Below are 27,938 nucleotides of genomic sequence, written 5' to 3'. Positions count from 1 at the left end.
TTTGTTTTTCTTTACATATTGTTAGAAAAAATGTTGCTTTGGATTTTCAACCAGGGAACGAGTACAGAGGAGAGGGAACAGCTGGCTGCTCTGGATATTGTATTTTAACCAAGCTTATATGGACTTAGCACTCTCATTAGAGTTACCAGACAAGTGAGTCACAAGCTCAACTTGTCTGCCATCTCCTCAGATGAAGGGAGTAGTGTGATTGTTGGAAAGGCTGTGTTGGTGCTCCTTGCTCATTTTAAGTAACTTTATTTTTTCAGGTACAAAACATGTCATGATTACGTGGATGGGCAGCAGTACTTGTTCTGGCTCACTGTTTCTGCTTGTTGAAACACTGAAAGAGCTACAATTTTTTCTTTTCTTTTTTTAGTGTGTGGAAGGTCTGAGTTGCAGCAAACGTACAGGGCTTGGACATTTCCAAGATGTGACAGAGCCTTGGGGCAGGAACTGAAAGGTGGTGCTCTGCTGGGCCTGAGCTACTTCTCAGGGAGAACAAGGATAAAATAAGGGTTGCACAGGGAAGAACTTATTGTTCTCCTTTTGACAGCTGGCTAATCTTTCTGAGTTGGAATGCTTTAGTCAAGAGGCATAGATGGAGTAACGATGTGAGTATGTGGCTGACAGAATGCCCTGCCGCTTAATGGCTATTAAGAAAATACCAGAGGACTTTATTTATTTATGTATGTATGTATTTATTTATTTTTGATTAATTCAGTGTTGCAGGCGCAAGGGGTGTGACTGCAGCTGCAGGAAAGAGTTCTGAATTCATAGTTGCTCAAGTAAAACATTTCTGATTGCTTAATATTTATCTCAAGTAAATTGGCCTCTGGTGCCAGAGAAAACAGTCTTTGGGTTCAGCGGGTCCTGAGGCAAAGAAACTTTATTATGTTTTGGGCAGGATCTGTCAAACACTGCCAGGTGCAGTGCTATATACCTAACTTGAATCTTCCTGGCAGATGGGGGCCTAAGCTAGAAAGCATGCAGCTGAGGATGAAGGCCGTGATAGTCTGTTTTTCATCAAAAGCTTGAGATCACAGCAGCAACACAGAGCTGGAAGAGCAAGAGAAGTCTGGGGCTCTGAAACGGACTGGGAGGGTAAGAGTGCAGCTGAAGAACTTGGAGAGCCACTTGAGGAGGAGGAAAAGATCAATGGAGGAAGGAAGCACACCTTCCCATGCAGAAGACAGAGTTGTACTCCGATCTCATGTACAGCAAGAAGAGCATCCAGCTCCAAAGCTTATCCACCATGGGCAAGACAAAGGAAAATTCCAGATCTGAATTTGCAGCCAGAATTCAGGAACCAGAGGAAGGAGCTCAGGAGGTTGTGCTTTTCAGGTAAGGCTGCCTGCATTTAGGTACTCTGCTTATAAAATTGCTGGTAGGGTTTATTCAAGGGCTTTGATTAAATTGGTGTCAGTGTGGGCTAGGCTGGGGGCTCTGCAGCAGAACTGTAGTGTGCTGAGAAGCAAGGCCCCAGGAACACTCTGTCTTACCCTGCTTTCCTGGTTCAGTGATGGTGCAAATGCTCTTTTTAAGTCTTCATCTATGTGATTGCTGTAATGCTGAACCTGCTCATAAAAGTAGGAATTGTGGGTAAGGGTGGATGAGCACAAGGTGAGCAATGACACTGCTAAGAGCCTGGAGCTCTGCGGCCAAGCCAAATTTAACCCTTTCCATTCCTGTCTAGCCCTCTAACCACCTGTTCAAGTCAACCAAAGACTGTATAATGATGAAGGTATCCTTCAATACATGATGTACTTTTTCTGCCTGTTTTATTTTGGTATTAATGAAATGTTTTTTCAAGCCCCACTTGCATATCTTCATTTGGAAAACAAATTAATCTATTCTGATAAAAGCTGGCAGAGGAGCTCACAGTGAGCATGTGAGTGTGCTGACATGCAACTGAGCTGCCAGAATAGTGAGATTCCACAACACACTCCACAAAACGGCCTCCTGCTCCTTGTGGGTAATTAAATGTCACTCGGTTTGAGCAGTCAGCCTTCAGTGATGGAGTTCAGCCAATTAAAATATCTTTTGTGTAAACAGGATAAAACTGGTGGCATATGACAGGAGGGTGACTGAATTGCTCAGTTTAATAACACCTCTAACTGTGCAATAAAGGTGTCTGGTTTCTATGTAAATTGTTGTACGCCACAGAACTGTTGGGTTTAATATTAGTGAGCAGTTTAAATGTTGTAGAGTCCTGTTTATACAGTCTGGGGTGCATTGCTTGAAAGGATTCCCTAGATTATAATGTGAATCGTGCATATTTGATGTTGAATCATAGAATGCTTTAGGTTGGAAGGGACCTTAAAGCCCTTCCAACCCCTGCTGTGGGCTGGGTGCCCCCCACCAGCTGCCCATGGCCCATCCAACCTTGGGCAACTCCAGGTATGAGGCACCCACAGCTCTGGGCAGCAGTGCCAGCACCTCACCCTCCTCTGAGTAAAGAATTTCCTTGTAACGTCTAAGCTCAGGCTTCCCTCTTTAGTTTTAAGCCATTCCCTCTTGCCCAATCACTATCAGATTGTGTAAAATATCACTCTCCCTCCTACTTGTAAGCTCCCTTCAAGTACTGGAAGGCTGCAGAGTGATCACCCCGAAGCCTTCTTTGAGCTAAAAAAATCCCTCAACCCTTCTTCACAGACGAGGTGCTCCAGCTCTTAAAGTCATGTTGAAGAGAGCACACTTCTGTGAGCTTACAGAAGAGGAGCTCCTACTTTTTGTTCTTGGGCTGAAGGCAGGGATGTGACAATGTGTTTCACTGTGTTGCTCTTGCTTTTGTTATTTAGATGGGAGAGCTGGAAAAAGAGAAGGCTTACTTGTGCTTGGCATCCTCATATGCTGATATTAAATCCTCTGAATAAATTCCAGCGTTAGCTGGTGCAAAATCGTAGAGAAGAGACTTGCTCTTTCAAGTTAACCAGCTTTTTTCCTCTAAGTTTGGATGTTGCCTTTGATCTGTTCCCAATCACATATCAAGATATTGTTTGGGCTGCTTATCTCTTTCTCTGAGCAGTTGTGCTGCACATGTACTATTGTGCTTGCCAGGGAGCAAATTCATAGAAAACCACACTGAAAGCATTTTCTTTTCTGGCAGGACAGCTGTGGAGCTGCATTGTGACAAAGGACTGAGACGGACGAGTTTCAAGGCTGGGAGCCACCCATATACACTGAGTGTATATGAGGCAGGCTGATGAGGGGCTGATGGAGAGGTGACTATGTCACACCGCTGTCTGGGCCAGGAGCATGCTACAAGTACAGTCAGAAGCAAAGCTGTCTGTCCACCTGTTGACTTCACCAGCTTGGAGGATCTGAGGGCTGTAGCCACGGTCAGCAGCAATGCTTTCCACCAGGAGTATGAGCAGGTGCAAGGGACAGCAGCTGCAACCCTTGGTAGGTACCAGACGTGAGATAGGGGGTTTGGATCCAAGCATCCTTAGGATTTCCTTCATGAGCGCTTTTGTAAGACCATCCTACTTCAGAGCACTTCAGTGCAACCTGCCCTGGCTGTGGCTTTTAGCAGCTGATTTTGTGTTTGTTGGTCTATTGTATGCATAGGTCTGCAAATCAGCCATGCTTAGCCTGCTGAGAGGAAAACTCACACATCCATCTGAGGCTTTTGCAGGGTGTTGCTGCAGGAAGGGGTTTGCTCTGTTGTCTGTGTCGCACCAGTATGTCCTCAGAGAGCATTCTTCTGGCCGGCACATCCTCCATGGCCTAAATCAGGGCTTGTGGGGTGGGGCAGGAGCTAAGGGAGGGGGAGGTTAGGGTTAGAGCAGCCCGTGTATCACTGCAATCCCATGTCTGTGGAAGTCCCAAACTTCGGGACCAGCAGAGCACGCGAATGCAGTGCAGTCAGTCAGTGTGGATGCATGCTGTACCTCGCCTTCACAGGCGTTTGCCAAGCGCAAACCAAAGCAAAAGGATTCTGGAAGAAAGTCAGAAGTGAAACACTGGACTGCTGAAGTGCACAGTGAGGAAAAGACTGGGAGAAGAATGTGAAGGATTCCTGGCCTCAATAGAAGGTAAAAAGTCATAAAATAGCAGGGTAACAGAAGTTATTGGAAAAGGGCCATAGTATCTGTTATGCAAAGGAAAGCAGGATTTGGCGGTGCCACACCAAGAGGGACATCCATATTCTGTGCTGGATGAATACCTGGCTTGCTTTCTCAGCCACTTAATACTGACCTCAGCCTACTGGGTGCAGTGCACACCTTAGAAATGTCCCTTTTGCTCTCAGGATGTGGTTAGTGGCTGTGCTACCTCCAGAAGAGTGGTTTGATAGCAGTGGGGACTTGTTCCTTGTGGGGCCTTAAGGAATCTTGTAATGGCAGAACTACAGGGAAAAACAGTAAAGAGACAAAAATACTTCAGAATGAGGTTAAACATTCCTAAAAGCAACAAAAAGAGTTGGTTGGATACTCATGTTAAGTAACATGAGAACAGAGAATTATTTCTTTTTACCCAGACAGTGCAGGTCCGCTTTGCTTTGTTGCTTGGTGTGTTTACTAAGAAGATGAGGGGTAGAGCTACACTGCCCATGTGTATTGAGCATGTGTAAGCAGATGTAAGCGTGGTATCCCACCTAGCACTCTGGAGCAAAGTTGAACGTTTCCTGGGAGAAAAATAGCAACCTAATGGGATCCTATTACTGCAATATCTGCTATTTCTTTCTAACATTGCAGGCTTACACCAATGCATATTGCTCATCTAGGAGGGTTGTTGATTTTTTTTTTTGCTGTGGAAAAACTGAAGTCATAAAACTCCAGGACGTCAGGATACGCCAGCAGGTAAGTGCATTTTAACCTGCCAGGAAATCTCTGATAATTTGGGCTTTGCTGTATACTTATGTGTGTATATGTGTGTGTGTATTTGCTACTGTTTTACTTTATGGTAATTTTACATACTACCATACACATACATATAATACATGTGTATTTGGGGTTTAATGACATGGGTTTGATGAGAAGTGAGGTGGCAGGTTAGAAAGGAAAGTGGAAGCACAGCCTTGCATCTGTCCCTTCTGTTGTAGTCACTTCCATGTCAGCAAACACAGTGTGTGTGTGCACGCTGTCACTGGTCAAGTATCTGTCATTTGTTAGCCTTTTTGACATCTTTGTTGGGGAGAAGGTTTTACCGTGTCTTTTTAACACACGATGTTGTAAGCTGTCAGAAGGTCATACAGGTAGCTGTTTTCATGCTGTGCACATTTCTTCCACTTGCCTATGCATATACAAGCAGACTTTCATTGTCTGGCATCTATTTATGAAGGTCTGAACAGAAAGGGCAGTGATAAAGTTCTTTGTAAGACCAACTCAGGACTTTTTTTTTTTTTTTTCTGAGGCTTGCATGAACATGGCAGCATCTGCTCTGTCCTGGCTGGCACAGAAGCACCTGGAAGAGTGGCAGCATCACCCCAGCCAACTCCCTCACACCTCATCACTTCAGAAACAGAGTGAGAATGGAAGAGAAGGGGACAACATGGTGGCACTGCAGAGCCAGGGCAGAGGTGAGTGACTTTCAGCACAGCAGCTCTTTTAGTGCCAGACTTGACAAGGGCTGTCCCTGTGTTACAGTGTCAGTGCTCACAGTGCTTTACAGTGTTACTTGTTTGATTGTGAAGTACATGAAATAATTCATACACAAAGGCACTAATTCCTCCTGTTGTCATCTGAGTACTTCCTTCTGTTTACCATCTGTATTCATGCACACTTGGGGTTCTAACGCCCATTTCTAAGTTGCCATTTTGTGGGCAAACCCCGATAAGCCTTACTTACTTACTTACACAGATTTTTATTTCAACCAGTGAGTCTCAGTCTTTGAGTGCTGACATAATACATGGTGAAACACCACTTCTTCCACTGTATGAGAAACAGATCCAAGTATGTTAATTTTGTTTGAAGCCCCAGACTGTAACAATTTGTGCTGCAGTGTGGAGTACTGTAGTAGCCATTTCTAAAATACACACTTCATATTTTGAAAATGCTTATTTACCTGTGAAACTGTTCTAAAAGCTAGGCTGGAAACTGTAACTCTTCTTTTTGAGTAATATATATATACCACTTTCACATAGTTAAATGCATTTTAATTTAAAATTTGATAATAGTTATGTATTTAAGTACTACATTGTCATCTCTTGGTTCATTCCATCGCAATAATGAGAGTTTTGATCCAGAAATGAAAATAAGATATTCGCAGTAGTATCAAGTAACAGCTTTCTTTACTGATTACTTTAAAATAAGGACAAGTCATTTCAACTATTCACAAATATTTCTGACACACTGCAAAATAACGTAAGAGAAGACAGATCATGACCATAATTGAAGCAAAACAGTTGCCAGAATTTTAACAAATATGTGGTTCGCTTCCATTTCAGAATGTTTGTTGATGCATTTGTGCAGGAGAATATCGATCTGCTTGGTCACACAGGCTTTTGCTGTACATACAATGCTGATGGTGTCCTAAGGGACAAAGTGGAAAAATGTTCTTAAAAGGGTACTTTGGCAGGAACAGCCATTTGAAATATGGACTCTCGTGGCTGTAGCCTTGCTGCAAGGTTTGACTTAGTTTTAATTACAATTCTGTAACAAGATATGCAGCTGACATTTGTTTTACACTTTATGTAAGTATTTAAAAGATCTGAGACCTATTTTTGCTACGTATATATTTTTTAAGCTTTAAGACTGTGCCACTAAGAACACTTTATCCATCTTCTGCCATTTTCTGAAATGTTACTATTGTCAAAATTAGGATCCTTAACAGCGATGATGATGTTCCTCATCTAAAAGTTCTAAACCAAATGGAAGAATTCCCTGGGAACCTGCAGACCAAGTGCATGACACAAAACTAAGAAAGTTAGCCCAAAGTTCTGATAAATATTTAGCGCCAGCGAGAGCTAACATTTGTTCTAGTTCTAAACAGTTGGATGTTTATTATATACAGAACACTTGGGTAGAACATGGACATTATACAAAGGTGACTCAAGGCATTTCACGGTCTGAATTGTTTGTACAGCAGTAACACAGCTGCCCTCCTTCGCTTACGCATGGGCTCGTGCCCCGTGTGGCAGGGATCGTTCCTGGTGGTTCGATGGGCACAATCGTACCGTCTGCCAGTGGCCTTCTGCAGGCTGTGCAGGAGCTGCTGGCAGGGTTGAGGGCTGGCTCCTGAGCTAGAGACAGACCTGTGCAGCATGATGAGGTGCCAGTTTACAATAGGTAAGGATTTGGTCTTTTGCCTTCAGCATATGACCACCTGGATACTGTACCGGCACTTTGCAATGAGCACCATTAGCTGACTTTGGTAACCTATTTCTCGGCACGACCAGCGGGATCCCGCAGTGTGCTGAGCTCCTCTCCTGTGCAGCAAGAAAGCACAGACTGCCAATTATCTTGCAACTAGAGTCTGTAAATATTAAAAACATAAATATGTTAATAACCATACACATATACACAAAACACAGCAGTAGCAATATTACAGGATGCAGTGCCTACTCTATATAACTGCTTTCTGATACAGATGCAAGACCAAAATAAATGCTGTTTAATAAGGAACAACCCTTCTTCAAAGGTCAATGGCAGTGATCCAGAATTCAGGTCCAGGCTTCGGATAGCTCTGAAGCCAGATCAATCCCACTGTCTATCAAATCTAATTAATAGAAGAGTAACACTATGGGAAAATAATGAATATCTGTTAATACTAAGACTTTCCAAGCCAGAGATTTCATACTGTTTGTAATTAATTCTCCCTTTTTCACAAGTGCTCTTTGGGTGAGTACTCGGGTTAAACGGGATAAAGTTACTACATACAAAACATGTTTTAGAGGCAAGGATTAATAGAAACAACCAGCACTGATTTATAGTTCCTGAATTCCAGGAGGAGGTCTTCATGTTTTTAATTGAAGTTGCAGTGAGATTGCACTTAGCAGACCACTAAGAAATTGTCATTCTCCATCTGTTTTTCCTTTTTCATGCAGTTCTGTTTCAAAGCTCAGTAAGAATAGCATGAGAAGGGCTGCAGGAGTGGGCTGTGCTACTCCACTGTCTTTGCTAATGCTCTTCAGAGCAGTGTCCTCTTCTCAACATCACATCGTCCAGTCCAATGTCCCCAGTTCTTCCTTTTCCTTTCTCTCCTTTGAAAATAACCTGGGAAAACAAACAGAACAATTGGAGTGCCAAAAGTAGATGGAAGAATCTTTGGTTAGGAGGGCAACTGCCTAACAGCAAGAATGTAAAAGCGTAAGAAAGCTCAGCCAATCTGTTCTGCTTAGAATTATTGTTGTTTCTCTGCTCCTTTTCTCTTTGGCAGGATCCCTATGAAGTGGCAGCAGTTCAGGACAGAGTTATGACACAAATCAAGGCGCTGGTTGAAGCTTTGTTCCAGGTGCCTCTACCAAGGTGAGAATTTCCATGTGAGAGTCTGTGGTGCTTTCTGTAGCTCCTTGCTGCACTGTTCTTGTTGTCCTTACAGCAAACATAAAATCCTGTCTGTTTTAACAAAAACTGTTGTCTAATAGAAGAGCCTTCCACTCCTAAAACACCTTAGCGCTGACTTAGTAAAATGCCAAGCACGGCTGGAACTAGAAACACTCATCCTGTACTTTACTATGACTTTGCAGGAGCTATAATTTGTCCTCAAAAAATGGCGGTGAAAAACACAAACCTTATTCATTAGGAAGTGTGATAAAGGACTCCATTTATATTCTCTTTAAGTTTCCAGCAGGTGCCCCAAAAGCACCAGCGGTTGGTTGCTTTTGTTTTTTAAATAGCTAGAAATATGTCTGTATTTCCTGACTTCTCTGTGGCTGGGGCCTTCCCTGCTCAACTAGAGTTTGCTTTCATTCCCTGATCCTCAGGATGAATGACACAAAGGGTTCAGGCCAGCATCCTAGGCTGCCCCCCCTGGCTGGAAAAGTTCCCAGGCTGATGGTTGTGTGAGGAGCTGCAGAGCAGCGCTGCTCAGCCCAGCGCTCAGTGAGGGGCTATGTGCCATGCTGACAGCTGCTGCTGCAGCAGGGGTGGTGCAAAGGGACTCCTGCTCTTGTTTACAAGCATGGGGGCATCTATAAATCATTTATTTAGAAAAATGAAAATATCTAATAACACACACTTATTTCAAGAGCTGCTCTTAAAAAGAGAGACCTTAGGAAGCACCTTACCTCTATTTACAGTGTTACAGTTACTCTGTTGTATTTTTTTTGCTGAGTATACTGTTTCCCTGCTACAAATGTCCATATTCTCAGTCTGGCATTCATTTACAGCCAGCAGAATGTTGGGCATCATTTTGATTGTTCCTGAAGGCAAGTTTTCAGACAGTTATCTGCATTAATTTCAGCCTTAATTTTAGGACCACTATAATGTGTGTTGTAGCCTCTTCCACCCTTAAAGCATCCATACCTTTTCTTCTGATCTGAAACAGAAACTACCTTCAAAGAAAGCAGAGCTTGAAGAAGTTGCTGACCTTCTGATGCATCATTCTAATCAGCCAGTGTTTCTAAGCTCTCCAGGTATTAAAAGATGCTACTTTAAGATTAAGATTAAAAGATGGTACTTTAAGACAGCTGTTTTTGATAACATTAGACAGTTTTGTGTTATTGGCATCTTAGCTTTATCTCCTTATCCAGATCGGCAGCAGTTCAGCTGAAAAGCAAAATCATGGGCAGCTGCACAGGTAAGCGACCGGCACTGTCAGAACTGACTGTTTGCACTGTCCGTGCCCTCTTTAACCAGTAATTAATCCACAAGGGATGACTATCTGTATTCCAATGATGCTGTATTTTTCAAAAAGCATCCTTCGTGAGCCATCCTGATACAGGCTATTTGGAAATCCCTTGGCGGTATGCTTTTGTCCTGTAGGTTGCTCTCACCTCCGTAAGTGATTATAATAAATTACAAAGCCATACATGGTAGCTCAGTGCTGGCAATTGTGTAGGCTTCTATCTATCTAGATCTATGAGTGTTCTGGGTTTGGTGTGCTGGTTTGGTTTCTGTTTGTGTTGGTTTTTTTTTTTGGACAGAACTAATTAGAAATGTGATTCCATTGGCAAGGATAAATGTAGAAATAAAAAGGTCTGGAAGTAAACCCAGGAAGCAAATAACCAAGTGCTACACAAACCAAGTGTCTTCAGATTTTCATGGGGAAAAAAGGTACAGGCCTTGCAGTTGTACTCACACTCTTGATGCCCAGTCCTCGCAGAGTTATGTGTGTCTGCCTCCAGCCATGCCCGCCGTTCCTTCCCCACACAGCTGGTCCATGAGCACCACTTCTCCTCACAAAGACTTGCAGGGCACCCGAATGCAGCCCGGGCACCTTGTGTCTGAATGACAGACACAAGTCCCCAGGCTGAGCCATGTGGCCCAGCGGCAGAATAAGATGTGCTGCTTTTCCCTCTGTGCCTTTGGGTTCAGAGATGGTAAGATATTGTCCCCCTGCAAAACAAAAAGCAATTCCTTCGTTACCTGCTAGGCAGGGGGGTTGGAACTACATGATCCTTGAGGTCCCTTCCAACCCGGGTGATTCTGTGATTCTGTGATTTTACTTCTTAAAATTTCAGGACCAAATGCTTAAGCGCTGTGAAAGAAACAAAACAGGGCTCCACAAGGTCCAGCAAGTCTTCAGTGAAGTGTATTATAGCTGGAATATGCACTGGAACTGCCACATCTCCCTCCCACAAGGTAAGATTTACAGTCCTGGTCCCTTGTTTACATTGGGTACCAGGTTAGATCTTTCCTATAACTTTTTTTACAAAGCAAATATTGTATCTTTTGAAAACGAAGCTCATATATTTGTTCATTCAACACATCCCTTGGGTGACTACGTTGGTTTTAAATTCCCATTGATATTAAAGCTACTGTGTTGCTTTACACATATTGTAAGCTGCAGGGTTTTGCCATTGCATGAAGGCCTGCATAAATATACTACAATATAACTGACCCCCAGATCCGTTCCTTTTTTCTTCTTGAGAACTGTCTTAACGCATGAAGTCTCACGGGGTTTCCATTAGCACACGTGAACAGCTTTTTTATTTAACGATAATTTAAATTCCTAATCTGGACAAGACATAGAAAGCTGGACAGAGCTATGATTTCCAAAAGGCTGACAGCCTGATACGTTTGCTGAAGTCTTTTCCAACAATACTGAGTTGCTACTGAACATAAGCACTTAATTAAAAATTAGTGCATGATCATGAGAAAGTGCAAGTGGCTTCATAAAAATACTGCCAAGTGCACGGAAAAGTAGAGGATATCATAGGGAAGTAAGGATGGAGGGATGAGAGGAAGAGAAAAGGAAGCTAAGGAGTGGAAGAGAAGGGAGGAAGAGAGAAGAGGGGAAGAGAGAAAAGGGGGATGAGAGAAGAGAAAACAGTAGGAAGAGTGAAAAGAGAAAGAAGAGGGAAGTGAGAAAAAAAGAAAGGAGAATAAGAAAAGAGGGGGAAAAGAGAGAAGGGAGAGAAAAAAGAGGAGAAGAAAGAAGAATAAGAAGAGAGCAGGAAGGGAGAAAGAAGAGCATAAAGAGAAAAAATGAGAGTAAAGAAGAAAGAGAGAAAGATTCTCTTGCTCTGAACCTCAGAATCACTATTTATATAAGAGCAGATTTACCTTAAGAGCTTTTGATAAAGTGCCATTCAGGCTCCCCAAATGGAACCTATGATGTAGAAATGTTGATTTTTCTTTTTTATTATTATTATTTTTAAATACTGCAGACATACAATTTTGCTTCACTACAGAATGGAATACTATTTTAAATTGTGGCCATATTTCTACTCAGCCTCTACTCAAAATAGTCATTTTCTTAAAAGGCTCCTTCTTAAAGCCACAATTATTTCCCCCTAAAGTTGTGAGATCCCACAACAAGGTACCAGGGCTTTTGAAGCAAAGGAGAGCAAGCCTCCTCTCCAGTTCTCTACTTCTACATCCATTTTAAAATTCCTTTTTTTTTTTCAATGAGAGTTAACTAAGCAAAGTATTTTTTTGTTGTCTAAGGTCTCAGGTCTGCATTTGGGCATAAAGTGGGTTACATTTGTCCAAGTATGTGTTAAAGCTTGCTTTTTTTTGTAGTAGTAATAGTGCATTGTTTTTGTATCAAAGTCACCAACTGCTAAAATGAGAGACTTGAAATAATGCACTTGTTTGTTGTACATACAGTTACATCACTGATTTGACTCATTACCTGCATCTGTTTCAGATAGTTACAGTGACTGAATCCAATCAATAGGAAACAGATTTAGGTAGGCATAACGCCAGCCTATCTCTAGGCATGTCTCTATAGTTGAAGGTCCCCTCAAAGCAGCATTTTCTGCATGCAAGATAAGCTTGTACAGCTTCAGCATGGCACCTTTCAAAATGCCAATAAATATCAAACTTTGAAAGGTGAAAGCAAACACTCAGGCACAAGCTGTGAAAATAAATCTCTGAAACGAGGTATTCTAGCCAGGAGGGAGCAGGGGGGGTGACTTCAGGGGACTGGTTTTAACAGGTTGTGTCAACAGCAGCAGAGCATACACAGGAAACAGAAAGCTGAGACTGTCCCTGACTGGAACTCAACACAAGAGGAAAAAAAGTTTTGAAAAGGAAAAAAAAAAAAAAAAAAAAGCTAGTTCAGAATCACAGTACTGGAACTTCGTGTGTATTAACAACAATTTTTAAAGTATAGATAATTAACAGCCTGAAAAGGGCGCACATGCTGCAGTAGCAAATGGAAGCACAGGCATCTCTGACAAGGTGGTACATAAGGAAGACAGCTCTCAGTGCCCTCATCTTCCCTCTGCAATTTACCACCTACAGCATTTTACCGCCTGAGAGCACTTTCCTTCCTCAGCCTCCATCCGCTCACATAATGCCAACATTGTGTACATCAAAGGCTGCTCTTCCTCTTCTGGGTATGAGGTAATCCCGTGGTTACAGGCAGCCAGAGCTGTGTGTCTAATGCCCAGGGCTGTGGCTGTCAGCCTCCTCCTGTCCTGCACAAGCCTACTGCGCTGCCCCAGGGTCACTTTTTCTTACCCCAGCCTTCCCTGTTCTCAGAAATCTCTGTGCACTGGCAGCCTGACTTTCCTTCTTTCCAGCTACTTAATGGTTTTCCTATACACAGCTCTCCGTAACTTCGCACTGAATTTCATAAAGTGAAACAGATCGCATTAAAACTGGAGCATGGTAAGTAACAGCAGAACAGACTATTTGCAGCACCTTCTAATTTTACTGGTAACATGGAAATCATTAAGTTTGCATCATTGGTTGAAAAATAAGCTAATCACAGAATCATAGAATGGCCTGGGTTGAAAAGAACCACGATGGTCATCTAGTTTCAACTCCTCTGCTATGTGCAGGATCACCAACCACCAGAATGCCTCCAGTGATGGGGCATCCACAACCTCCTCCTGCCTGGAACAGGCAGCTTGTTCCAGTGTATCACCACCCTCTGGGTGATCTGTTACTGTGTACAATCATTTCCTAAACACACTCATTCCTCTTTTGGAGCCATTTTTCTTGTAAAGACATCAGCTAAGATAAAAACACAAATGACCTTTCATGTTGGAATCCCTAGTTTTGATTTTATACACAGAAGAGGTGTGGGCCTGAAATAAATACATACCACAACTAACGTGATACAGAATCTGTGTAAATCTGTCATAACTCAAGAACTGTTATCAACCTCAAGACCAGATACTTCTTCAACTACAAGATAAGATCGTATGCATGTGCCTTACCTGACGCGTCTCTAACTGGCTCCCAGTGTAAACCATCATCCTTGTCCTTGATCCATCCACACAGGCCACTGTCAAAATTACAGCTGTGTACCAGCGTGCCTAGGCAGAAGAGCCAAAAAGCAAAACAGTGATTTAAGTCTTTTGCTTGGGGAACTAAAGCCCTGGTGGCTGACCCAGGCACAGAAATACAAAAGTGAAGGAGCACTAGAAAAAGGACGTACCAAAATACTAAAACAAAAAGGGATACAATTGTTATTACTAACAATTTGTGCTTTTTTTGTGCTCAGTTCCTTTTCCTAACAGATTATGAAGGGCCATTTAGGTAGTTGTTTTCTTTTTACAAAGCACAGCCTAACAGGAGGCATAAGATCCGGGAGTCCTGTGAATTGTGTACAAGCACAAGAGGTCTCAAGCAATCCTAAACCCTGGGCCCCAAACAGGAGACTGATCGTTACCTGGGTCATCATTTGCTTCGAATTCATCAGCAGTAATCCCTCTTTCAATTTCAAGTATTTCAAACAGGTTATTGCTCACTCCGGGCTGGCGTGGAACTGTGAGAAAAGTAGGTTTTCAGAAATGAACGAGATAAAGATAGTGACCCACTGCCTTATCTATAATAAAAAACAGAGAGCAGCTCTGGGCGGTGTGCTTCTCTTGGAAAATTCAATATATTTAATTACAGTTGACACAAAGATTCATAAACTTTATGCCTAGGTGATTTATATTGTAACATTTATCTGAGCTCTGTAAAAGGTGACTGCAAAGCTGCTAAGGGCTCTTCTAATGAAAGCTGCTTTTTCAACCAAGAAAAAAAAGAAATCTCTAACTTTGAAGCACACAATTCCTCTCCAAATGTACTTCTTAAGATAGCAGTTTCTCAGCAATGTACAGACACATTAAAGCCCTTTCTCAGTTTCCAATCCACTCACCTTGCGCAGATGCTTCATAGGACAACTTCAGCACAAGGCACTGGCATTTGAATGAGGCTCCATGTGAAAGAAGGAGCTATCCTGTCTGTCCTCCTTAACCCAAAAATCAAATCAAAGATTCTTTTGCACGAGGACAACACATAGATAGCACTTTGTAAGAACTCCAAATCCAGAAGACAGAGCAACCATAAAACAGTACAGTAGCTTTGTGCCTCTTACATTTGGGACAAAATAATCAATCAAGTGCAAATTATTTTAAAAGCAATATGCTCTACAAGATCTGTAACACATAAATAAACTCAAAGGCTGTATGAAACTTGTTAATTTCTACACTAATTCTTACAACTTTTCTTTTTTTTTTTTTCATTTTCAGAATCACCTGTAGATTTTGGAAGACATCAATTTGCAGTCCATGATACCAGTGCATGATCAGCCTTAAGGACTTCAGGTGAGCCTGGGGAGCAAAGGCCTGTTCTTTTTTAAGATATTGTTTGCAATTATATTTTTACTATTTTGTTTAATGGGTTTCTTTTGCTCCTGTGAGATTTAATACAGTAGAAGTCTTATGAATCTGAACAACCTACACCACTTAGTCCAGTAAACATTCTGCAGTATATCTATGCACAAATAATACAGTCACATAACAAAAAACAGTTCAGCTCAGGCAGCAAAAAGCTGCAGGAACAAACTGCAGGAAATATTAGGAATTTGTTTTACTATTATCACTATTTCAGTTTGCTTAGTACAACACCATTTCTCATATACTTAGAATTCCATAAATCTCTTTCATATTTTATGCTCATTTTCTAAAAATCCATTCTGTCTGTGCACACATACAAGCATTCTCCAAATTAAAGTTGACATTACTTGCCAATAATTAAAGGTTTGAAAAAATAAAAGTTATAAACGAATCTTCAAACCTTTCCCCTTAAGTCCTCTCCCAGTGCTTTTATGGGCTCCTAGAAAAGCACACTGGGCTTTCAAACAGCCTGTTCAGTGCTCACACCTAATGAGAGGAATGTGCACTCGATCCAAGAGCAGAGTTACCACAAGCGATGCGGGACTCTCCATGTGCTCCATGTGTTCCCTGTGTTGCGCCACGACAACGTGTATGTGGAGTGGTGATCGTGGGAGCAAGTATTTGGCACAGCTACTTTCTGCAAGCTTTCCAGGCCCTTTCTGTGTACTTTATATAGCATGTCAAGTGTGTTTTTCACTGAACTTGAACAGTTTGATAAAGCTCGTTAAATATAAACCTGGCTTCTTGGAGAATTTTGTAAGCTCTGAGTGAGCCAATACATCAACACTGCCATATCCTCCACGTGAATTAGCTGGAGCACTTCTTGGATGCATGGGCAGGGAGGGAACATTTAGCAACTGCTAAGGACTGGTTTCTTTTCAGCTCTGTAATCCCTGGGGAAGCAAATAGGACCATTTTCATTTACTTGTTAATTACTGAGCTTGGGAGTGTGAGAGATGGTTGTACAAATCACACCTTTTTAATTACAGCCCTATCGTTGCTTTGGTGGTACAAAACCAAAGCAAAACATGGAGTGCAGCTTCCTATTACAATAACTGTTACTACTGTTACTACCCAGTTTTGCCTTACAAGGAGCACTGCACTCCTATACATTTCCATTCCACACAATGATCATGACCAAACTTCCCACTCATGGTCAAAACAAAACTCACAAAAAGCTTTTCAGCCTGAATAGTTGCTATGATTAAAAGTTGTTAAATTCCACTTGCAAAAATCCCCCGAAGTGATGAGATGTCACACAGAACTGGCAGAAAGCAGCTAAAGGAAAGGGGAGCCCAAAGGTCAGCCAGACTCCACAGTCATTTAGAGAGGAGTACATCCTCCTTTCCCCCAGGGAAGACTTTGATTTATCCCAGGCTAAAAAGATATCCCTGGTGTCCTGGCTGCACAGCATAAATCTGCAGATCCCAATTCTGCGGTAAGAATTACTTCAGGATTGATGTTTGTGGACTGTTCCACCCTCCTCAGCAATGGTGCAGATGAGCAACCACTCCAAAGTCTACTCTTGCATTTCTCAGGTGATTGTAAAGCTCATACTTTTGACCTAAATCAAACATATTATTCTATGTACTTCCAGAAGATTTTTTTTTAAAGCAGTGTGCTTTTCTAAAGAGAAAAGAGAAGCACTGGAAAGTAGCAATTCAGTCTGAGGGAAACACAGCTAGAACAACTTGTTTCAAAAGCTCACATACAGGCCCTGTGGTTAAACTATCAGCTCCTCAATCTTAGGGTTTAGCTCCAAAGTACAAACAGGAACGAAGTGCCCATCTCAAATGCTTAAATATTAAGACAGATACATTTTAATAGTTGTCAGAACAGTGAAGGTAAGTTAAATGCTACTGTAAAATGCTATTTCCATGATATCACGGAATAACCAAACCCAAGTCTTTACTTATAGCGCTTCCCTTATTTCCACAGTTTCAAGGATCACATAACTGCATTTACTACACTAAGGACTTTTCAGTCATTGGAAGGGGCAGCAGAAAAAATCCCATCTTAAAATCTTGTTAATAGCTATTACGAGAAGTGACTCCAAGTTCAAGTCTTTTCAGCAACACTGGGGACTAAGAAAGAAACTTGCTCAACTGTCTTTTAATGCTGATACCCAGTGCGTTAAGTTTTGTCTTTAAGCTTATGTTTTTAAGACCTGTTTTAAGATCCCAACGGTAAGAGAAATTCCTACTGTTAATGAGAAGTATATTCAATCTGTCAGACTTTATCCATCTTAGTAAACAGGAGAGGTTCCTTCACCACAGTTTGCAGTGAAACAGTTAAACATTAAAGCCATCGCTGCATTCCTCCCTCATTTCCATTCCCCCCATACCCATATCAGGAGAAGATTATCCTTGGTGCCAGATTCCACTGTCTGCATCTGACTGAGTGGTTCAAAGGCCAAGTGTAGGAATTCCATTTTAAAAAACACTCTTTTTTTTTTTTTGTTCTGTGGAAAAGTAGATCCCCAAAGCCATTACAGGCATGTTTAGAAAAGGGGGAAAGCGTCAAGGGAAATGCAACAACCCGATACCTGTCAAAAACTGCAAAGGTATTTAAAGAACATTAACAGCAACACGCTTTGTGCTCTCTGTGGCTGCTAACAGATCAACTTCACTGGGCCCCAGCTGACTTCAGAGCTGATCAGCTCTGAAGTGAAAGCTTAGTTGAGGTCTGCTCAGCATGAGATGGCAGGACAAGTAGCAACAAAGGGAGAAAAGTGTGAACGTGTCACTGGGAGCAACCTCAGAAAAACGTTAAATAACAAGAAATTTAAAATTGAGAAATGCTTGCAGAAAGCAAGTGTGCTCGTGTAATCTCATTCCCTCCGTCGCTCCTGAATGCCACTATGTTTGCAGAAATTGGCCTAGAGCAGGGGCCTCTATCAGCGTACAGCACACTGCCAACCCCTTTGGCCACGGACTGTCCAACGGAAGTGCTCAGATGGCTGAGCAAAGCAGCAGGTACTGACACACTGCTGTGTCAGACACCTTCTCCAAGAACAGAACTGTTTTCCACCACACTGTAGGTTTCAAATCCTAATCAAATGATTTTTTGTACTCACTAATTAAATCCCTTTGGACGCAAGTCAGGTGGGAGGGAATACCTCCTGCAAAGCAGCCAAAGGTGGGGAGAATAACGGTGCTAACTCCTATCCTCTAGAGCCAACTTAGAGTATTTCAGGTATACCAATCACACACACAGGTATACCGGGCAGCTCTGTCGCAGGACGTAGAGGAAAAGATAACGTGGGATTAAAGACATACTTATTGATTTGATCTGAGGAGCTATCCATCCCCATCCTGCCAAATGAAGCCAGTAACAACTGCTCTGCTTGACACCTCTTGGAATCCCACTTTACTGCGCCCCGATGCCTTTGAAGCTACGCGCAACCCCCAAAGGGTGGCAGCTAACCTGAGCAAAAAGTGAACACTTCGTAGATGAACTTTTCCTATATATATACATATAGGCTGGCTGTACAACAGTGTATCCCAGACACTCAAACTGAAAGAGTAAATCTAACCTCTAGAAGGAATACTGCTGCATTCTAGAACGCACTGCTATAGTCTAAAATAATTTCCACAGAACACTGTATTTTTAACTATGTTTCCCATTATATTAAGTTTTGGGAGTCCTTAGTGTATTTCTTTTAAAATTCTTACATAAAAACTGTTAAAACATTCAGTTTTAACTGAATGTATTATATGGATTGTTTAAAATTAACCTGGAAAGCATCAAAAGAAAACTCTGAGCACTACCAGGATATATATTTCCAAATTCCAAGTCATGCTTTTTTTTTCCTATCTTAAATAATGTTCAGACAAAATGTGAACAGGGAAAACAAACCATTTTTAATAAGGACAAAAATATTTCATTCTTTAATGATCTAAGAGAACACATCCCCAGAAGTTCCTACATAGATGCCAAAGCAAAAACTCCCACATTGCTTGTACACCTGCTGCAGGACAGCACACTTCCTCCTCCTCCATTGTTCAGCAGCTTTACTGTACGTCATGCAGAAGGAAAAAGGCTGATCCAACACACCCTCCCCATCTCTAAGATCTGTAGCAGAACTAAAGATAAAATTGGGTGTTGAATGCTTCCTGGCAGATGTGTGCAGCTCTACACGTGCCAGTAATGCCATCTCAGGCATGTGCTACAGCTGGCACAGAAACAGTGCTGCATCTTTCAGAGCAGCTCTTAAAAAGGCTCCTCCTTGTGCTGGAAGACTCTTCAGCCTTCTCAGCTTTTACGTATCTGTTTTCATAGATGAACTCCATACCATTAACCTCCATGCTATTTTTATGTAATTCTACAGTTGCTTAGTCATAAACATCGAAGACTGTTTGGATTCATGGAATATGAGCAGCAGAACAGAACCTCCAGGAAACCAGACATGATCCTATTTCTTACTGTTCTCAAAGCTAGGGAAATACACTGTCTAAAAAAGTCAGGTTTGAAAGCAATCCTGAGTTGCATGAGTATGAGTTACACTGTATTTCAATATTTCTTTTTTCCAACAAAATGGCTTTCCTTTCTTCCTCCAAAATTTTCATCTGAAAATGTAACTAATTGGAATTTTTGGTTGAATTAATCCAGAATTTCTTCCACACATTTTTGTTATTTCATAAAATCAGTTATTTACACAGCTCTAGCACATGACTATTTTCACTTTCATGCCTTCATTCTCATTGATAAAACAGTCCAAAACACCAAAACAGTACACTGGTTTCTACAATGACAATTAATGAAAGGGTAAGTAAATCTACTTACTGAACACATCCCCTCGGGGCTTCTGAGGATCTATCTGTATCCTGTTATCATCTGTAGCTCCTTGGGAAGATGTAGTTTCAACAGGAACAAGCAAAGGATGTGTGGTGGTTATCAGAGGAGTTCTTTGTGGTGGCAGCGTAGGTCTTAACGTTGTAGGTAGAGGTGGCGTTGGAGGTGCAGGCTTTGCCACTGGTTTTATTACTGGCCTTGTTGTCACAGGTATGTACCTAGTGGTCAGCTTTGGTGTGGGTCGAGTTGTTGGCTTTGATGTGGTTCGAGTTGTTGGCCCAGGTGTGGGTCGAGCTGTTGGTCTGGTCACCGGCCTTTCTGTAACAAAAGCAAGTACACATGGTGGTCTGAGGGGCTGTTCTGTCATCCCGCATCAGGAATCCTATTGCTTATACCGGTGCCTCCTGTAGGAAGCACAGTGTGCCCCTGAATATGTGATATGAACCAGAAGGTTCAGTCATTATCTTAGGAGTAACTGCAAAGAGAATAAAGATGGGAGCAAAATGGACTCCTCGTTCCAGAAACTTCAGAATATAATTCATTGCCATGAAGAGTCTGCTGAATTAATGCCTCTTCTGAATGTTTCCACTAACTAGTCACACACCTTAGCATCAACACTACTGAATTATCAGTACTTCTCATTACAGTGTATCAGAGATGATTTAGCATGACCAAAGGCAGGCACACAGTGCCTACATCTTCCCAAGCATCAACTCTCTTTCAGTCAACAAAACTCACCCCAATGAGCTGTTAGTAAAATAGCATGGACATGAAGGTATATCTTAAGCTGTAAAACTTCACACATTTTTACTCAGAGGAAGTTTAGTAATACTCCAGTGTTACAACCATTTCAGTCAAGGCAGGTCATTTCAGGGCAGATACCTTTGGTTTAAGAAAGTACTTTTCAAGTCTTTCCACTTCTTTTAAACACTCCTCTTCATCTACAACTGTTTATCACTTTATAGACAATTAACTGAAGCCAACTAGCTGTCTTTTAAATCTTTTCTTTGCTGAGCACCAGGAAAATGAGTGAATGGTGGTTTGTTTTTTTTTTTAATCCTCCACAAAAAAGAAAAGATGGATTGAGCCCCACCTATAATACAGTGACATTGCCTACAATACCACCTTCCCCAGTATTTCATAAATAAAGGGTAACAAATTTTAGATTTATATCATAAGGAGAGTTTCTATAGACATGAAATCCAAGAACATCTGTTTTGTTATTTGTATTTTACTATTTGTTAATAAACCTTTTCATCTCACTAGAGATCTTAAAAGCCCCAGTAAGAATTCTACTCATTTATTTTGTGGACACACAAGTGTTTGAAGTATAACACAGAGCTGAAATTAAGATACTGCTTGTTAAACAGTGAACTGTTTGAAGATAGCAGGTTAAAAGGTTTTCCATCTGCTTACTACTATTATTTTGAATAGCCTGCTGTTTTTACCCTGTGGCGAATAAAAATATCAAATGTATCATAGGACTACGTCCCAGTAACATGACAAGTGTGTCTACATATAACATAAGCTATATAAGCATATATAACATACTTTTATAAGCATTTGTGCTGTGAAAGATCACCATAGTGAGAGCATAGCCATAATGACTAAAGCCACAGGAAACAAGTTTGCAGTGGTACTGCTCCTTAGAAAGACGGGTGAGCCACCAATGACCAGAACCCACATGTGAACACAGGGTGCTCAAAATGATCGTGCAGATAGAGCTGTGCAGTCCTGAGGGACATCGCATGTTAAGGAGCTAGAATGGCCTATTCTGTACCAAGAGGGATGGCTGCTTCTCCTAACACAAATATGAATCCTCTGAGGAAATTCTTCCAGAGAAATCCTCTCTCAGCTCTGCTAAGATCTGGGGAGTGGACATGGCAAACTGTTGACTGGGGCATGTTGCAGAGCATACATAATAGCAGCATATCAGTAATATGTATCGTCTGACCAGACTTATCCCACTTACTCACTTGTCCTCATTGTGAAGCAACTTCTAGAATGAAGCTCTGAATAGGGTGAGACGAATATATCTTTCTAATTATGAAAGTGTCTGAGAGAGAGATATTTTTATCAAAGCATGCTAAGACTCAAAACTCTGACCTTCATTAATTTTTAAAAATAGCTGAGATAAATGAAGCTTGATAGCGTTATACCTGAAAAGGTACAACATAGGATTCATGGACACATGAATTTACTTTCCAAACTTCTTTTGGAAAAGGAGCTTTACATACGTATGCAGCTTGTTCCATTGTCTCTGTAGCCTTCTTTACATTTGCATTTGTAGGATCCTGGTGTATTGTAACATTGTGAATAACTACCACAAAGGTGCTGGCCAAGGGAACATTCATCTATATCTGCAACAGAAAGTTACATCAAAAATCAGAAGAAGCCTTTCTTCCTGCTTATCTTTGCAAAATCATGAACAGTAGCACAATCATGAAAAAATGCAAATTTCAAGAAATTCAAAAGAACAGAAATGGAAAAAGTAGGAAGTTAATGTGGTGACTTCAGGAATATCCACATTTTAAACACCCAGGTATTAAAATTACTTTTTTTCATAAAACACTTCCTCTTTATTGTACCTATTATGTCTAGATAGAAACTACATACATGACCTTTATATGTTTTAGGCCTCTGCACAAAGACTTCTCTCTAAAACTATGCTTAAACATAAAGCAATGCCTCATTGTTTCTACACAATTGTTTTTGTTTGTTTGTTTTTCAGTAAAAAGGATCATACATTGGCTGAGGCAATGGGAAACTAAGGCAGTGGGATCAGAAACATCTCTGTTGAACAACATACACCAGCTGCATTCCAGTCATGTGTGGAGACAAAGACAGGTAGGTTATTTACCAACCCTGTCTCCAGAATAAGCAGGTTCTGCAGCCTGGTTTGGAAGGAGCAGGGGTGTGCCCCAGGCACTGTTCTTTTCTTGGATCTTGGGGCATGCAATGGATCACAACTGCACAACAGCTCAGACACAGCCGAAGCTGACGTGCTGTTCCAAACCTACAACTGTCTCTGCCCAGTGAAACCTGTGGGGATGAAGTTTAGGCAAGAATTCCTGCAGCACCAGCACTGCTCTCCCGCTACCTTTCACAGGAGAACCAATAGCAATAGGAGTAAAACATACGCTTCCAGTTTCACATTCAGTCTAGTTAGTTCTATTACCCACCCTTTCCTAAAATACAAATGCAGAGCAACCTACAATAACCTTCTTCAACATTCCAGCCATAAGCAAATATTCCTCTTTAAACCATTAATTCAAGTTTATAAAATACACCTTGGTTACATGCAGATAAGAAATATGGTGGTATTACCATGGCATTGGTATTTGCCTCCAATGTACATTAAGTCAAAGCCTTTATGACACCTGCACATGTAGCTTCCAAAAGTATTGACGCAGTGCCTAAATCGCGGACAGATAACTCTCCCAGTGGCACATTCATCAATATCTGTGGAAACAGAGGAACTGCATTACTCTTAGTAACAGGTAAAATGCAAGCTATATGACCCACATGAAGCTGTTTCACATTGTGAAAACTGAAGAATAGCTAAAGTACTTCTGAAAATGTTATTTTGAATGCAAGGTGGTCTGCCAGCAGTAACGCCTGAGCACTTCTAGCTGTGTCACCTCGGTTTAGCTCTTAACCACATGCCCAGATTCTTATGGTTCCCATGCCAGAAGCCTTCCCAACTCCCTGTGAGTGACAAGAGAATGCCTTCTTCAAGGCCTGAAAAGATTCATCCTTACACTGTAATGGTGTTTGGCTGAAGAAAAGCTATGTCATGCACTTGTATGACTTTTCTCCCATTAAGCCCTGCATGGTTATTAAGATAGCACTTGGATATAGGTGAGAAATAATAATAAAAAATACCCCAGTAATTGTTTTTCCAAGTATGCTTGAAACACTGTTCCTGTAGCACAGGCCATATGTACCTACTACATCATCATGTGATAGAAGGTCACTTGCTTTTATATAGATCTCAAGCATCCGTAATCCACGGCCTGCTCAGTGAGCTTATCAGAAACTCTCATCTGTTCAGGACTTGCTCTCAACAAGGAGTTCAAGCTGAGGCCAAGGGTGCAATGTTTCTGGGTCAATCACTACAGGCCAAACACTCTGTCTGCCGCTTTGCAAGTTCTTACCCTGCACCGTAGCTGACCCCTCTTTCATGGAGATGTGTGTAAGGTGACCTTCAGATATCAAAGGTGCTGAGACGCATGGCTTATATTTGCTCTGCCAGCAGCACCTAACGTAGTGTCTCATCTAGGTAAGAACAGAGCTTTGAGCTGTGGGATGTTCATCCAGCATGACACTTCTCAGCTCCATGAAGCTGCTGCTTCATGCTAAGTACATCAGGCAGATGCCAACAGAGCCTGCTCTCACAGCGTGCAGGGCTCTCAGCAGGAAAGCAGGCTGATACTCAAAAGCTGCTTGCACTACCACTCATTCTCTAGCCCTTGAAAACTGAGCTGAAGTCTTCTTAGTATTTGAATCTACCTCAGTTCTTCTCTGAGGTAGGGACCTGCCACGCACGGCTGCCTCTTAAGCACACCGCTTCTGACGTTTGCTAGTTATCTGCAGGGCACAGTTCAGGCCTTTCCTCTGCACCTCTATCAGGCTCTTAATCTATGGGAAAGCAAGATTTTGCTCTCTGTGCATTTTTTTTTCTGAAAAAGGAACATTTCAGCTGCAAGCGTCAGGTCTGCAAAACAAAGTTGAGTGACTGATGCCCTCCTGCTCCTGAGAGAGGCCTGAATTTCCTTCTGTACAAATTCACGTATTTGCAAATTCATGTAAGGAAGTTAGCATGCTGGATGTTGTCACACTGTCAAATTTTCAAGGCAATAGTATATCCTAAAGGTACAGGACTGCACTGCTAATCAACACTTTGTTGAAAACTGACACATGTCTACTGCTCGCATGTAACATGGGAAGTGGAGTGGATGCTCTTTACTGGTAGGAGTAACACTGATCATTAGGCAGAAGACGGAAGGAAAGTGCTGGCCTCCTACAGCTCTCGCACAGCGCAGTGACCGGGGCTTCCTGCAAACCCACAGACCTGCACCACTTTGCACCTGGCCCAAACATTGTAAGGAGGTTCCCCTTTGCCCGCTGCAGCAGGCTGTAGCTCACTCCTGCTGCCCATGAAAACCAGGCACAGAGGGGTGATTTGCATTCTGATCTCGGAATCAGTGGTCTGCAATGGAGGCACGCTCCCAAACCCAAGCCAGAGGCTGCTCTTAAAGCAAATACTACAAGCAGCACCCAATGACTGTCAGAGCCAGCGTTCAACAGGAAGCAGGATTACAAACAGGATTGCTTCTGTCCTGCTGTAAGGCCGCATTACCAACCCAAGTACTAACCGACTATGATGCTGATTTTAAAATAATTTGGTTTTTGAGTTTACAAGGATGTATTTTTAAGTTTCCATCCACAAGCAAAACATCTAATGAAACTTTCTTTTGCAATGAAAATAATTATGATTTTCAGTCCTCAAATAGCTAAACATCTTTTAAAGCTAAAATGTATACCAAACCTACTCCAAAGAGCAGGGAACACAGATTTATTGAGTTGAGAGTCATTAATTAGTCAATCCCTATTTTCAATGAATACTCTGCTGAATTCTTTTTTACTTCTTTGTTATCTATTCGAAATGAGATGCTTTCCTACCTGAATTGTTTGGTTGCTCTACACTGGTTGGCTGGAAGGAACATTTTAACAAGAGAATGATCTCTGTAGGTTAAACTAAGAACAGAATAATGTCTAGAGGAATTTAAACCTGTGCTAAAAATAAGCATTAAATTCCCAGCTGTCTTTCAAACTCTGTTCGAACTAGGATTTCATGAGCTGCAATCAATGCACACTTCAATTTTCTTACTACCATCTACAATGCTATTTTTCTACTGCATCTACACTGCAGCAGTGTCTGCACACTCCCTGGAGCAGACAAACTCACCAACAGCAAATGGCTTGAGCACATGTCAGGAAAAGACAAAGCTCTAGCCACAAATAATTGTCATTCTTGGAGGTATTTACTGTTTAGCACAACTTAAGCTTGTCAGAGAAATTATTTAGAAAGAATACGTCCCGATCATTTCGTACCAAAAAAGGGAGATTGAGCGTTTTTTGCCCCATGAAGAAAAGCCATCTCTTGCTAAGACTTTAGCAGTACTTTAAAATTACACAGGAACAGTAGACAGTAGTAAGGGCCAGGGGCTTGGATACCAATGAAACCTGCAAGACTGGAGGAAAGCACTGGGGATCTCTGATGTAGAACACTTGAGAATAGCTGAGCAGTACATCTCCATCCTCATTAGTCACCTCTTGAAACTACATGTACATTGCATTCTAAATACACCTGATGAACTTTTAAAATGCATTCAGCGTAAGGATGAAAATTCTATGAGGAAAAAATATATATTAAATATTAAATCTGCAACTGATCACTCACCTATGCAGGTTCTACCATCAGGCCCCAGCTGCAGGCCTGGAGAAGGACAGCGGCAGCGCACTTCCCCTTTGAGCACATCGCAGCCATACTGACAGTTTGCCATTGAGCAGGAAAGGGCACCTAGGGACAAATAATGGAACGCGTTTAGACAGTGACACTGACCAGTAACAGAAAATCACTGTGAGCTCTGCGGAACTGAGACATGCTATAGTTACGATACCTGTAGAATTCCACAGGTAGTCATTCAGGCTTTGAAGAGCAAATGCACGTGGTTATAAAAAACAACAACAAAAACCAAAAATGACAACAATAGAGAAAAAAAAAAAGCCCTACAACTGTAGTGAGTAATGGAACGTAGTCCTCATGAAGAAAATAAATTCCAGTACATACTATATATAACATGTCCTGGACATTATCCACATTTTAAAATAGGAGTATCTTTAATTTGAGGTCATTTCTTCTCCCTTCTCTCTCTCCACACACTCAGAATATCCACTTTTATGGGAGCAAGTAGGAACCTGATCTCCAGAGAGATGACAGTACGATTTTATACCAGTCAGACAACCAACATCTGCAGCTTTAATGATTTTACATTTATAAGGACAAAATACAACAGAGCTGCAGGTGTCTTGCTGCAATGAAAATGGCAAGCACTTCTCCCTGAAGGCCAATTAGCAGTGATTTACAGCACTGAAGAACGCTTCTGGGAAAGCTTATAATAAAACTAATAAAATTAAACTATTTGCTTCTGGTTTGTTCAGGCTAATTTCATTAGGGGAAAAAAAAAAAAAAAGCAGCTCAGCTCAATTTGTACAAGTGCCTAATTTCTAGCAAGATAAATCTTCTAGCATGGGACACAACTTAATTTCATACAAGTTTCCTGGGGAAACCCAAGCAGAGGCTTTGATGAAAAAGAAAGCAGCAAGCCTTGCCGTACTGGAGCAGGTTCCATCTGGCAGAAGCATGTAGCCGTTCAGACAGTAGCACTTGTAGCTGCCGTAGGTGTTCATGCACCGGTGTTTGCACGGCCGGGGCTTCAGTCCACACTCGTTTAGATCTGAAACAAAGAGTACAAGGGAAAGGGATGGGGGAAAGAAAACCATAGCAATTATATGTGAAAAGCCGATTAAAACAAGTTCTTTGAGAAAGAAGGAAAAATATGGCAATTAGGTCTACACGTGCAGTCCAGCAAACGTCCAGAACAAACTCTACAATGTACTGTTCTGTCCTCCTGCCATGTGGAGTATGTACTTCTGTTTCTCAGGTACCTCTTCATAAAAATGAGTAAAAAACAAAGAACTATCATTAAGTTAAGCACTGGCAAATTTCATTAGCAAATGTAGAAGTGCAGACTGCCCAAATCAGAACTCTAGAGAAGAGAAGAAGCACATATCACTGCTGCAGTCACTGCTGGAGTGCGTCTGAAAGCAATTTGGTGATTTGCTGTCATGCTTCAAAGTCAGTTGCAGCAGAAAGCAGAAAAGTTGATGAGAATCTCCTTAAAACAATCCCTTG

The 27,938-nt window shown here is 41.6% G+C and overlaps 1 protein-coding gene and 1 long non-coding RNA gene across 5 annotated transcripts in view; one reads left to right on the top strand and one right to left on the bottom strand.

The window, feature by feature from the left end:
• The first annotated feature begins 838 nt into the window (after nt 1-838).
• On the top strand, nt 839-27,938 carry LOC128080576 (uncharacterized). Its single transcript, XR_008206776.1, has 10 exons — nt 839-1,341; nt 3,107-3,402; nt 3,904-5,518; nt 8,317-8,405; nt 9,427-9,514; nt 9,632-9,678; nt 10,562-10,682; nt 15,017-15,091; nt 22,689-22,804; nt 27,688-27,938. It is a non-coding gene; the product is annotated as an uncharacterized LOC128080576 (long non-coding RNA).
• NPNT (nephronectin) overlaps nt 6,211-27,938 on the bottom strand; it is a 41,724-nt gene continuing 19,996 nt past the window's right edge. For all 4 annotated transcript variants that reach the window (XM_052682946.1, XM_052682948.1, XM_052682947.1 and 1 more), the window contains 9 exons: nt 27,361-27,480; nt 26,424-26,543; nt 23,285-23,419; nt 22,195-22,317; nt 19,949-20,275; nt 14,170-14,265; nt 13,715-13,813; nt 10,180-10,436; nt 6,211-8,153 (listed from right to left, as the gene is read on the bottom strand). In XM_052682946.1, the coding sequence (XP_052538906.1) occupies nt 8,058-8,153; nt 10,180-10,436; nt 13,715-13,813; nt 14,170-14,265; nt 19,949-20,275; nt 22,195-22,317; nt 23,285-23,419; nt 26,424-26,543; nt 27,361-27,480 (1,373 nt within the window). In that variant the 3' untranslated portion in view covers nt 6,211-8,057. The remainder of the gene's footprint in view (nt 8,154-10,179; nt 10,437-13,714; nt 13,814-14,169; nt 14,266-19,948; nt 20,276-22,194; nt 22,318-23,284; nt 23,420-26,423; nt 26,544-27,360; nt 27,481-27,938) is intronic.

The sequence above is a fragment of the Tympanuchus pallidicinctus genome, unplaced genomic scaffold (assembly GCF_026119805.1).
Source record: "Tympanuchus pallidicinctus isolate F22 unplaced genomic scaffold, pur_lepc_1.0 scaffold2, whole genome shotgun sequence".
Classification (NCBI taxonomy): domain Eukaryota; kingdom Metazoa; phylum Chordata; class Aves; order Galliformes; family Phasianidae; genus Tympanuchus; species Tympanuchus pallidicinctus.
This window is presented reverse-complemented; position numbering and strand designations above follow the sequence as displayed.